Below are 12,177 nucleotides of genomic sequence, written 5' to 3' on the forward strand. Positions count from 1 at the left end.
CATTGATGAGACCAAAAGGCATCACTCGAAACTCGTAATGCCCGTCTGGAGTCCAAAATGCAGTTTTGTGCACAGCCGCAGGGTGAACTCTAATTTGATGATACCCATCCCTCAAGTCAGTGGCGGAAACAATTTATAGAGATGGTAGGTTCTCTTCCACAGTCGAATGTGGTATTTGGTCATGGTTTGGGATGGCACTTCCCCTCCCTCATGGTTTGGACTTTTATGCCGTGGGGAGGTTGGTTTTGCTATGGCCAATAGCATTGGCTATGCACGGAGATGGAGGGCAGCTAGTAGGGCTTCTATCAAGGCCTAAAATGAGTTCTTAAAGGTAGTTTGGATCTCCTTCAAGTTCTCCTTCAATTCGTCTGAAAGTTCTTTGAATAATGCCTTCGCCCATGCTAGTGGCTCATCATTGGCAGTTGCTAGTAATGCTGAGAAAACCTCCACAGGGATGGAGATAAGTTCTTAGTCTTCCATGGTTGCAATCTCTCTGGGTTAGCTTTCGATCACGTGTTCACCATTGTCCGAGAAATATCACCTTTGATACCAATTGTTATAAACCAGATCTAGATCGATATGGATGTAAGCAAATTATAAAAATTTAGGTGGTGGTAGCCTCACGAGATAAGTTCTAACAACTCTAGCTTTACATCAATCAGATGTCTAGATTAAAAGATATAATTAAAATAGTGGAGTAAGGTCAGAATAGGGCAAAATGGTAAATATTCGACGTTACAGTGGACAGCCAAGAGTGGTGATGGATGTAGGGTAGAGTGGATGCTAGAGGTAATAGTGGCTATGTATTGGAGGTAGAATTTGAGTTTCTAACTTAGATCTATTCCTAGGAAAGTAAATATGATCTAACGGTTATGATAAAAATAATAAATGTGATAATAAAAATGTAACTAAACTCAACTAATTCTCAGTGCTTGGATTCTTGAATTATTAAACTCCACCCTCTCTATATATAGATGTCAGGTACAATGAGTCCTACTCAGACTTAGTCTTAAAGGCTTATATGACTCGAACTAGGATTTGCCTTAAAGGCTTACATGACTTAATTGTACTTGCCTTAGAGCCTTACATTACTCAATTGAATTTGCCTTAGTGGCTTACATTACTTAATTAGAGTTATCTTAAGGGCTTACGTAAGAGATAAATATGAATTAATTAAAAGATCAATAGACTCGACTCATCGAGCCCATTGTCCTTATGATTCGATCTGATTCTATAGCTATGATCTACTCCTAGAAATGTAAAGACGATCTAACAGTTTTGATAAAACTATAAATACGATAATAAGAAAATAACTAAACTCAATTAATTCTCAATGCTTTGATTAATAAATAAAAAAGCTCAGCCCTCTATATATAGAGGTCGGGTACAATAAGTTCTACTCGGACTTAGCCCTAAAAGCTTATACATCTCGAATTATAACTTGCCTTAGAGACTTATATGACTTAATTGAACTTGCCTTAGTGACTTATATGACTTAATTAAACTTGTCTTAATGGCTTACATGACTTAATTGAACTTGTCTTAGTGTCTTACATGACTTAACTAGTTTTGTCTTAAGGGCTTACATAAGTATAAATTAATTAAAAGATAAATAGGCTCAATCTATCGAACCCAATGCCCTCATAATGCAATCCGATCTTACCCGGTTCGTATCAGTTGTATTCTCTACCCGAAAAGGGGGTTTGTAATGATGTATTCAACTCTCTATATAAATGTCTTATTTTTGTTTAAAGTATATTTGCTGGAAATAGATACATTATATCTAATAAAGCTTCCCTTTCACCGGCCACAAGATCAAAGCCCTTCTCCCTCCATCGACACCACCCTCGGCGAGCTCTTGATTATAGGTGGATGCTTGAAAAGCTGACTAAATCCCTTTCAGAAAACAAATAATTGTTTAAAGTTGCTCTCCAATGTGTGAAAAATAGGGATTTGCTCTTCAATTGTCCTTGATTTGATTTTGTTGAGCATAGTGTTAACAGACAATTCTGCTCCTTTCTGTTCGATCAAGATGTGTAACAGTGTAAGCTTGTACATTTCTTCCCAACAAGTGATGCTTTGTTGAGTGTAGTTGGCTTGGAGAGATGGCATTCCGATAGGTTGAGCTTGAGTAGTTTTTAAACCATTTCCCATTGGTGTTTGCTGGCTAATTTTTTGGGGACTAATTTGTTGTCATTTGTGCTTTTAAATGATGTCTCATAGATGGAGACCATGCGAGCAAGCAACGAGGCTGACCTCAAAAATCTCGAGCTTTCTGGCGAGATTCTAAGCTCCCTGAGCCAATGTCATTTCCTTTTTGAGCCGCGGGTGATTCATTTGCAAACAAATATAACAACCCAATTTAGAAGACCATTTCTTTCATGAATCAATAAAAAAACTTAGGTTTTTGCTTTGTGCAAGTATTTGTCTGGCAGTGGATTAGAGGGCTGTTGTTGTTGTCTCTGTTATTTTTGAAAGAATTTGTGTTTCCTTAAACGAGTTACATGGATTGTATTGCATTATTTGTTTAATAATTGGATCATATTGTGTTATTTAAATATAACTCGTTTAATAATTGGATCGTATTCGTGTTAGTGATATTAATCCGACCCGAATCCGCTTAATATGAGCTAATTGCCGGTCCTGTGCCTAAATGCATGCATACTTATCAAAGTAGATGGCAAATGTAAAATTAACCAAAATCCTTACGTCAACGAACGTTGACATAGGTGACCTTTATTTCATTAAACAGGAATATTACATAAGGGAAAGCATCTTATTTAACGGCCGGATCACATGCAGCTGGATTGAGGCTTCTCTACGGTAAATCCATTCTGAGCCCATGCAGCATAACCCCCTCCCATATTCTTTACGTTCTTGAATCCCTGGCATTCAAAATTTAACAGAAGAATAGCACATCTGTATACATTAATTGCCATTTAATATGTTATAATTCATGTGGTTACACGCAATCGAAGCATATATATTCCAAATCGAAGGAATCACTTACAGCATTCAGAAGATCAGCACATGCAAGGAGAGATCTCGCTCCACCTTGGCATCCCTTTCAATTAACCAATAATTTGGTTAGAAACAACAGTTAACTTTAATCCATATATATATGCTATCATCAGATAGCACGAAAAGATTACCACAACTACGGAATCATCCTTGTTGCAAACCAACGAGACTTGCTCGAGAAACAGAGGGTTCTTCTCCTTCCCTGATCCATGATATTCACAAGAAATTATGGCCGGCCGGACCAAAAGAAAAGAAAACATTCGTTCTTTAAAGGTCTACAGAGAGAATTTAAGACAAGAAAGGGTGAAGACAAATGAAATTGACCTTGTGGGTTGATGAAGAGGTAAGGGACATTAATGGCATTCTCCAAATGGCCCTTATTAAATTCCTCCACCGTCCTATTCAGAGTATAAAAAAGAACAACATAAATTAAAGAATTAAATTACAACATGGGAATGAATAATTTTTCAATTAGACAAAGATAGTGTAAAATTTACAAACCTGACATCTAAATATCTATGACCAGAAGCCACCAGGCTTTTGGCAGCACCGACGTCCACCGTGACCACTGCCTCCGAGCTAATTAAACATTGACACCGGTAATTAAAGAAAGCTAATTGATTGAGCTCCATCTCCTAATAGTACGTAATAGGAAGCCTATTCATGCATGACCAAGAGACGAGTATTTCTTACCTGAGAGTGGATGCCATTTTGGGATCAATGAAAGGCGATCGACGATCTCCCCTCCCAAATCGAAGCGTCTCCATTTATACAACAAAGGAATACGTCACGTGTGACGGAAATAGGAAGATGAGATGAATTCTTGCAATTTCGTTGACTACTTGCCATCCGTCAGACGTGCCAAGCAACGGAGGGTTTATTTTTATCATGTAGCGTGTGGGTACAACGTGGTCAGTTATGGACGATCGAGTGACCGTGAGGCCTGAGCACATGGATGGTGGGCATATTATCGTTATTAATTTCATTTGTTCCTTCTATTAGATTGTATGGTATTAAATTGGCAAAACTCATATGTGCATGTTGGAACCTATTTAAATATCAAAGAAGTAGTAGTATTTTATTTATTTACACAAAGGCCACTTTATGTCATCAATGACGCCATCCTCTACTTAATTTTATAGACTATAATTAGAAATACATTAAAAAGAAAGCGCTAATATACAGGTATATTGTTGGCACTTTATATCATTTCTCTCACTCTCTTAACCAGATATTTCTCACGTTTTCTTTCTAACCCCCAAATCAGTTAATTATGCACCTTTTCTTCTTTGTTTTTTTTTTCTGCTACAGTATATATTTAAAAATGGTGTCTCACAGATTGTCCACATCAAGATTGGCTTGGCATCAGAGTATGTATCATATGCCAAGGGTGGCAATTGGGTCGTGGTAAGAGAGTTCCAATTGAGTTAGGGTGTAATTGCGACGAATTGTGTTCAAGCTTGGCTTGAAAATAAGACAAATGTTGATTAATTTCAATTCAAACTTAACTTAGGGCTCGAGCTTGTTATGAACCGGCTTGATTCGATCCGAAACGATTCTGTATTAGATTAGGAAAGTGACTTTTGAAGGAAGCTACGGATAATCTAGTCATTGAATCTTCATGCAAGTTGGATATGTGGTCGCCCTTTTTACAACGAATCCAAGATCGTAGGATTTAGATGGCTAGATCTTGAGATATTGGTCGAATAGTGGCCGAAAGTCAAATAAATCCTAGCTTGTTAGTCCTTCAATGGTTAGAATGGTGCTAGGTTAATCCCTTGGTGTGAAGGGGAGAAATTGTTGTGGAAGAAAGGGATTAAGAGTTAGAGGAAGCTGACCAAAAACTTGGGTAGTGGAAGGAAGGAGGTGGGCGAGGGTGCCAATGGCATAATTTGCGTTCTCTATTTTTGTAAACATGTGCAGGCGTCCGCATGGCCCATTTGAATGCGGTCCCTTCGTTCGAACGCGCCGCAATAAAAATCCCTTTATTTCTTCAAACAAAAATAAACTAGATAAATAGGCTCCTCCCAATGAACCCAATGTCACGAGTGGAGCCAATATGGATCGAGTCATATCACTCGACCACACTTTTGTTGACCTTGCACTCAAGGTGTCAGCTCTGGATAGCGGTCCATGAAGTCGAATTCGGGCATCCAAGTCACCTCGTCCACTATGCATCCTCGGCACTCCACCAAAATCTCAGTCACCCAATTGTCCTAGACTTTCGTGCATCATCTAGCTAGGATTCAAACTAGAATAGGAGTACTCGGTTTGGCTTCTGACTCGTCAGGATCATCCCTTATTGATTCGGGTGGAACAGCTCGAATCGACTCGGTAGGTGGAACTCAAGCAGTAAGGCTTGAGACATGAAAAATTGGATGTATTCGTGCCTCCTTAGGTAAGTCTAGACAATACACCACAGGTCCAATCCTCTCGGTTACTTGGTACGGTGCATAAAATTTTGGAGCCAACTTTTGATTATGAATGAGTCTAACCGAGCTTTGCCGATATAGTTGGAGCTTGATGTAGACCAAATCCTCAATCGAGAAGGACCTCTTTTGGCGTCGTTGGTCATATACTTGCTTAATTCAATTTTGGGCAGCTACTAGGTGCATCTTGAGTCTCCTCAACACATCATAACGATATTGCAAAATTGCATCCACCTCAGTTTGGTCAACTCGAGCTAATGGCAAGTATGTATGCAAGGTTGGAGGCGGCTAACCATAGACGACCTCGAATGGGGTCATGCTAATGGCCGAGTGAAAGGTCATATTATATGACTACCCAGCCCATGGCAAATAAGATAGCCACTATCGCGGTTGCTCGCTGACAAAGCATCGCAAGTATTGCTCTAAGCAACGGTTCAACACCTCGGGTTGATCGTCCGTTTGAGGGTGATAGGCTGAACTCATACGAAAGGTAGTCCCTTGGAGAGAAAATAATTCTTGCCAAAATTAATTCACAAATATAGGATCACAATCTTAAATAATCGACTTTGGCATACCTTGCATCTTGGCCACATCGTGCACATAAACCTCCACAAACCTTCCTTGCCGTGTAGGAATGTGCCAAGGTTAAAAAATGTGCTTACTTACTGAAGTGATCTACCACCACTATGATCACGGGATGCCTTCTAGCCTTGGGTAGATCGTCAATAAAATCCATGGCAACATCCTCCCAAACTTCCATTGGAATCGGTAGCGATTGTAGCAAGCCGACAGGTTTTGCTGATTCCGTCTTCACTCTTTAACACACCTCATAAGCCTTGATGTAGGCTTGTATATCCTTCTTCATTCTAGCCCATGTGTGATAGCTTCTATGGTACCAAAAGATAAGCTCTGATACCAATGATAGGTCTACGGAATGATTCCTTCAAGATCTGAATTTATTGCAGGAAGCAGTCCGCACAACCAAGGTCTCCTATAGTCAGACACTTACGAAACCAAGTGGAATCGATTATAACTTCCTAATACGTTTTTCATATTTACGCCCTTCGCATATTCGCACTGCAACAGGGACAAAATTATGCTTTAGTGCGGATGATGGTGGTGGTGACGGGTGGATTGGATGTTAGGGTTATGGATGATAATGGAGATGAAGGTGGATGGGTGATGTTGTTTAAGTGATAAAGACGAAGGAGAAGAAGTGGTCGAGATCCCAAAGAAGAGGGAGGATTCGACAGACGAGGGAGATTAGAAGTTAGGAGAGACCCTTCCAACGATAGAGGTGGTAGGTTGGTGAAGAGGGAGGAGGGAGATTATGGTAGAGAGAATAGAGAGAAGATATGAGGCAAGAAATTAATAATCCAATAGCATAATAATTTTGGCTGCCATCCACACCTTTATAGAGGCTAGCCAATAAGCCAAAATGCAATTATTATCTCTAATTCGAGAAGATTCCCGTCGATCGTGTTCGAACGCGCCCGATCGCGTTTGAATGCACAAAAGGCGTTCTCTGTATGTGCGAACACAATGTAGACGTTCAAACACACATTTGTGTTCTTTGTTTTTGCGAACCTGATGCAAGGCATTCGCAGGGCGTTTGAACTCGACCCTTTCCGCGTTCGAACGTGACCTACAAGAATTTTATTTTAATTAAAATAAATAACAAATGGAATAAGAAAAGATCCTAACTAAATGTATCAATGTGCAACTCTGGCTCAACCGTTTATAGGTGCGTAACACCCCTTCATGTCTAGCCATAGGGGTGTCATGAAAGTGGTGCATCAACTACAAGCACAAGTGGCAATCAGTTGGAACAATTATCTTGTCTTTGTCCACCAAGAGTCCGTCCTTCACCACCACTCCTTGCATACAGCTGGGATCTATAGCAAAGTCATCCAACATCCTCATGGTGTTCAGATCCCTCTTGTAGGCCTCCCGCAGCTGTTGGAAAAAAAATGAAAAATTGGCGCCAAAATCGCTGCCGACATGGCTGGATTTGAGTGCCTTGCGAAAGCATAAGTGATGCTATTTTCAGTCTCCTTTTTGTAAATTAACTCAGTCATATCCAAGTAGCTTGGACACCCACCTTCGCTGGGCTAGTGTGAGTTTGTGCTGCCTAAGGAAGTATGGCAAACTCCTTTGATCTGTGCGGATCGTGAAGCGTCACCCGGTGAGAGAAGGCTTTCACTTGGTGATAGCATAAATGATAGTGAGCATCTCCCTTTCATAAGTGGATAGCATCTGTGAACGTTCAAAAAGAGCCTTGCTCATGTAAGCCATGATAGACGTTCTCTTGCATCAAAACAGCCCCAATCCAGACTCTGGATATGTCGCACTAAATGTTGAACGGTTTGGTGAAATCGGCTAAAACAAGGACTGGGGTTGAGATCATCGCTTTGTTCAAGGCTTCAAATGCTTCTTTTGCTTTGTCTGTCCATGTGAATGCACCCTTCCACAGCAAGGCCGTGATGAGAGCCGCAACCTTGCGTAGCTCTTTGGTAGTCTTGGGCAACAGCCATTCCACCATGTTTTGGATCTTCTTACGGTCAACTTTCATGGTATCTTTATATATGATGTTGTAATAACCCAAGTACCAAAAATAAAATTTAGCTGGGCATGACAAGATTGGCCAAGCTGTGGTCGGCCTCGTGCCCAGTAGTGTTGCATGTTGTGGCAGTGGTGGAGGTGCCATGCACCTCCACCGAACCAGTCTTCTCCACGTCGTAGTGATGCATAGAGGTAGGACTGAGCCCACCGGCCACTTTACCGCACCCACGTGACCACCCGATCTCTCTCTCTCTCTCTAATTTTCTTCTTCCTCTCTCTCATTCTCTCTCTCTCCTCTCTAGCTCCCCCTCTCTCAGTCCCTCTAGTTTCCTAGCAGCCATCGACCGCCAGGAAGAGTCGTCATTGGCCTTCTACCGACCGGTGAGTCTCTCTCTCTTTCCTTCTCTCTCTCTCTCCCTTTAGTTCTTACTATTTCCTCTGGTCCGCCGGAGGATTAAGCCGCTAGTGAGAGGTCAGTAGCTGAGTGCCACCAACGACCGCACTCAGCCCAGCACCCTGTTGTCCATGGGGCTAGGCTCGGCCCAGCACCTGTTGTGTTAAGGTGCTGGGCTAAGCTCAGCACTGTGTATAGTTTTTTTTAAATATTATTAATTACTATTTAATTATATTTAATTATGTTATTAGATATTTAATTATTGTAGTTAATCTAATGTATTTAATTTATATGAATTAAATCTAATTATATCAGGTTTAGCAAAATACCAACAGCATAAATTATTATATTAATCCTAGCTAGGTATAGTAATTATTAGAGTTATGTACATATATTCATATGTAATTATTTACATTAATTTAATTCTTATTTTCTTAATTATCAAAGAGAATAATTGGCAAATAATTATATTTTATATACATTACTAGATAATATAATTATTATTAATAAATAGCAAAATAAATATAGGAATTAAGAGTATTCGGTTATAACAAGAAATTTTTTTCTAGTCAAGTTAGTTCTAATTAGTGAAAAGACTAACATTATTATGTCATAAATAATTTCATATTCCGAGCCCCCTGTTCAAGACCTCGTAGACCTAACTATCGAGGATTGATCGTTGTTGTGGCAATGTGAATGAGTGCTTGTTTGGTAATTATAGTTGTGGTGAGTAGTCTTATCCCCTAGACGCCTTTCTCAAATTAGAATAGATTATATAATTATGTATATGTATGTTTTGTCCTCCAACATGACTATATGACCTTATCTAGAGATGATTTTAATTGAGCATCTTTTATCATGCATTTGCTTAGGTTGATTTGGGATATGAGTACATTAGTGATATATAGAGATGATTGCAGATAACTATAGTGTTATGACTTTATGCCGAGATGATCTCTAGCATAAGTATGCATATGATAAACTAGCAGGAGTATGCATGTGTTAGATATATAGTTGGAGACTACGTTACATCATTTTCCTCTTTACTTCTTTACCACCAAAATTCTTGAGTTGCATGATTTGTTGCAATACTGGATATAAGCATATGATCTATCATGTATAGAAAATCATGAAAATATATGTATATGTGATGTTATGGTTGGAATGGTATCTGGTCTAGATTGGTACTAGACATACTCTTAGCGTATGGTAGAGTATGGTGATGGTTGATGGTTGTACTCTTATCATATGATAGGGTATAACTATGATTGATATACCCTTAGCGTTTGGCAGGGTATGATTATTTACTAAGATGCTGATACACTTAGTTAGAATTTTATGTAATTATCTAAATCCAGCTTTGTACAGTTTCAGAAAAATATTTGTAGAATATTCGACACATATCCAAATAATATCAAACTAGTTGGATAAGGTCAAAACCTCTAGATTTACAACTTTGATATTCATGACTTCTCCAGATTCAGAATATATCTATGACAAAACAAAAGCTTTGTCTGAAAGGTATTCGGAGAAGATAAGGAATACTAGTTTAGTTAGTTGTTAGGATTTCATATTGTTTTAGACTTGTTGGCTAGCCTCTATAAATATGTGGATGGCACCCAACTTTATATGCCTATTGGATTCTTGATTTCTTGCCTCCTATCTTCTCTCTAGACTCTTCCCTCTTTACTATCCTTCCACTTCTACCGTTGGCAAGGTTTCTCTTCGCTTCTAATCTCCCTCGACTATCGAGCCACCCCTCTTCTTTGGGATCTCAACCACTTCGTTCTCTTCATCTACTTCCCTTAATCACTTCCATAATCCACCCTCATCTTCATACCCATCCATAACCCTAACATCCACTCCACCCGTCACCACCACCATCACCCACGTTATTCCGTATTTTCGTCCTTTCTACAGTTTGAATCTGCGAAGGACATAAATACAAAAGTTGTAGATTTGGAAGATATGAATCCAACCCAATTAGTTTTGTAATTTTCCAACTACCGGAGAATATCTGATAAATATTTTTCCACGGTTGCACGAACTGCTTCCTACAAAAAATTCAGATTTTAAGGAATTGTTCTGTAGCCGATCTTTTGGTTCTAGATCCTATCAATTGGTATCAGAGCCCTATTAATTGGTATTAGAGCCTATCAATTGGTATCAGAACCTATCAGATGCCCTTAACGTATGGTAGGGTATGATTTATTTCTAGAGATATTCTTAGCGTATGATAGGATATGCTTTAAACTTGTGGCATGATGCGTATCGAGTTTGGGCCTGGGTACCATAGTCCAGCATAGTAGATAATATTTAGAATTGAGATGGATGATTGTGATAGTGTGAAATATGTGGATTGTATCTGACTCTGATATATATGATATCGAGTAGTTGGCTAATAGGGGTCTTACGAAATGATCCCTTCAAGATCTGGATTTATTGCAAAATGCAGTCCGCGCAACCGAGGGAAAATATTCACCAAATATTCTCTCGTAATCAAAAAGTTACAAAACCAAGTGGAATCGATCCGTACTCCTTGATCTACGATTTTTATAGTTACGCCCTTCACAGATTCAAACTACAACTGGGACGAAAACATGATAGAGTGGGGATGAAGGTGGTGGTGACGGGTGGAGTGGATGTTATAGTTATGGATGATAATGGAGATGAGGGTGGATAGCTTATGTTGTTTAAGGGATAAAGACGAAGGGGAATAAGTGGTCAAGATCCTAAGGAAGAGGGAGGACTCGACAAACGAGGGAGATTATAAGTTAGGAGAGACCTTGCCAATGGTAGAGGTGGCTATTTGGTGAAGAGGGAGGAGGGAGATTTGGATAGAGAGACTAGAGAGAGGATAGAAGAGGAAAGAAACCAATTTTCATTAAGCATTATAATTTTGGCTGCTATCCACACCTTTATAGAGGTTAGCCAACAAGCCAAAATAATAATTATTAACCCTAATTTTAGTGGACTCTCGCTAATTGCGTTCGAACGTGCCTGACCGTGTTCAAATGCACAAAAGGCATTCTTTGTCGATGCAAACCTAATGTAGACGTTCCAACGTGCCGTTTGAACACGCCCGACTACGTTCGAACGCACATTTCACGTTCTTTGTTTTTGCAAACCTGATACAGGTATTCGCAAAGGCGTTCAAACGCACCCCTTTTCACGTTCTAACGCGACCTACAAAAAAATTATTTTAATAAAATCAAATAACTAATGCAATAAGAAAAGACTCCAACAAGATATATAATTGGCATGCATCATGCATCGATACTAATATGATTATTATCACTCGATCATGATTATTATACTTCATATGTTGTTATATTGGGTGATGTATATTATAATTTCATCATGAGATATATTTTAGTTGAGGATATAGTATGCCCATTCATGAGATAATCTTGATTTTATTTATATATATGTTGTCAAGAATATATATATATATATATATATATATATATATGCTCATGCATGGCATCATGCTCCTTTGTAATTCATATTATCTAGTACATGATTTACTTTTTGTTTGGCTTCACTGATTCGGGGTAAGGTCTATTCAGTGAGCCTTTAGCTCATGACTCTTTATTTTTCTCTTTTCCAAAAACTAGGTGAGTGAGTGGAGCAGGATACTCTCTTAGAGGTCTTGCCAGCGGGTGAAGAGTAGAGTGTGGTTAGTATTATACGCTAGAAGCATTATGTTATATAGTGTATCAGTTGACATTTCAAAGTGTCTTTATCTCTGTCTTATATTTTAGTGATACA

The 12,177-nt window shown here is 39.1% G+C and overlaps 1 protein-coding gene across 1 annotated transcript; it reads right to left on the bottom strand.

Annotated features, from left to right (window-relative positions):
• Nucleotides 1-2,692: 2,692 nt before the first annotated feature.
• Nucleotides 2,693-3,935, bottom strand: LOC140784555 (thiosulfate sulfurtransferase 18-like). The gene is made up of 6 exons (XM_073132034.1): nucleotides 3,715-3,935; nucleotides 3,523-3,600; nucleotides 3,346-3,419; nucleotides 3,153-3,223; nucleotides 3,011-3,064; nucleotides 2,693-2,885 (listed from the first exon to the last, which is right to left on the bottom strand). The coding sequence occupies exons 1-6, from the start codon at nucleotides 3,786-3,788 to the stop codon at nucleotides 2,793-2,795; spliced, it is 444 nt and encodes a 147-aa protein (XP_072988135.1). The 5' UTR covers nucleotides 3,789-3,935; the 3' UTR covers nucleotides 2,693-2,792.
• Between the last annotated feature and the right edge of the window lie 8,242 nt (nucleotides 3,936-12,177).

Source organism: Typha latifolia, chromosome 3 (assembly GCF_019914945.1).
Source record: "Typha latifolia isolate L0001 chromosome 3, TyphaL0001v2, whole genome shotgun sequence".
NCBI lineage: Eukaryota > Viridiplantae > Streptophyta > Magnoliopsida > Poales > Typhaceae > Typha > Typha latifolia.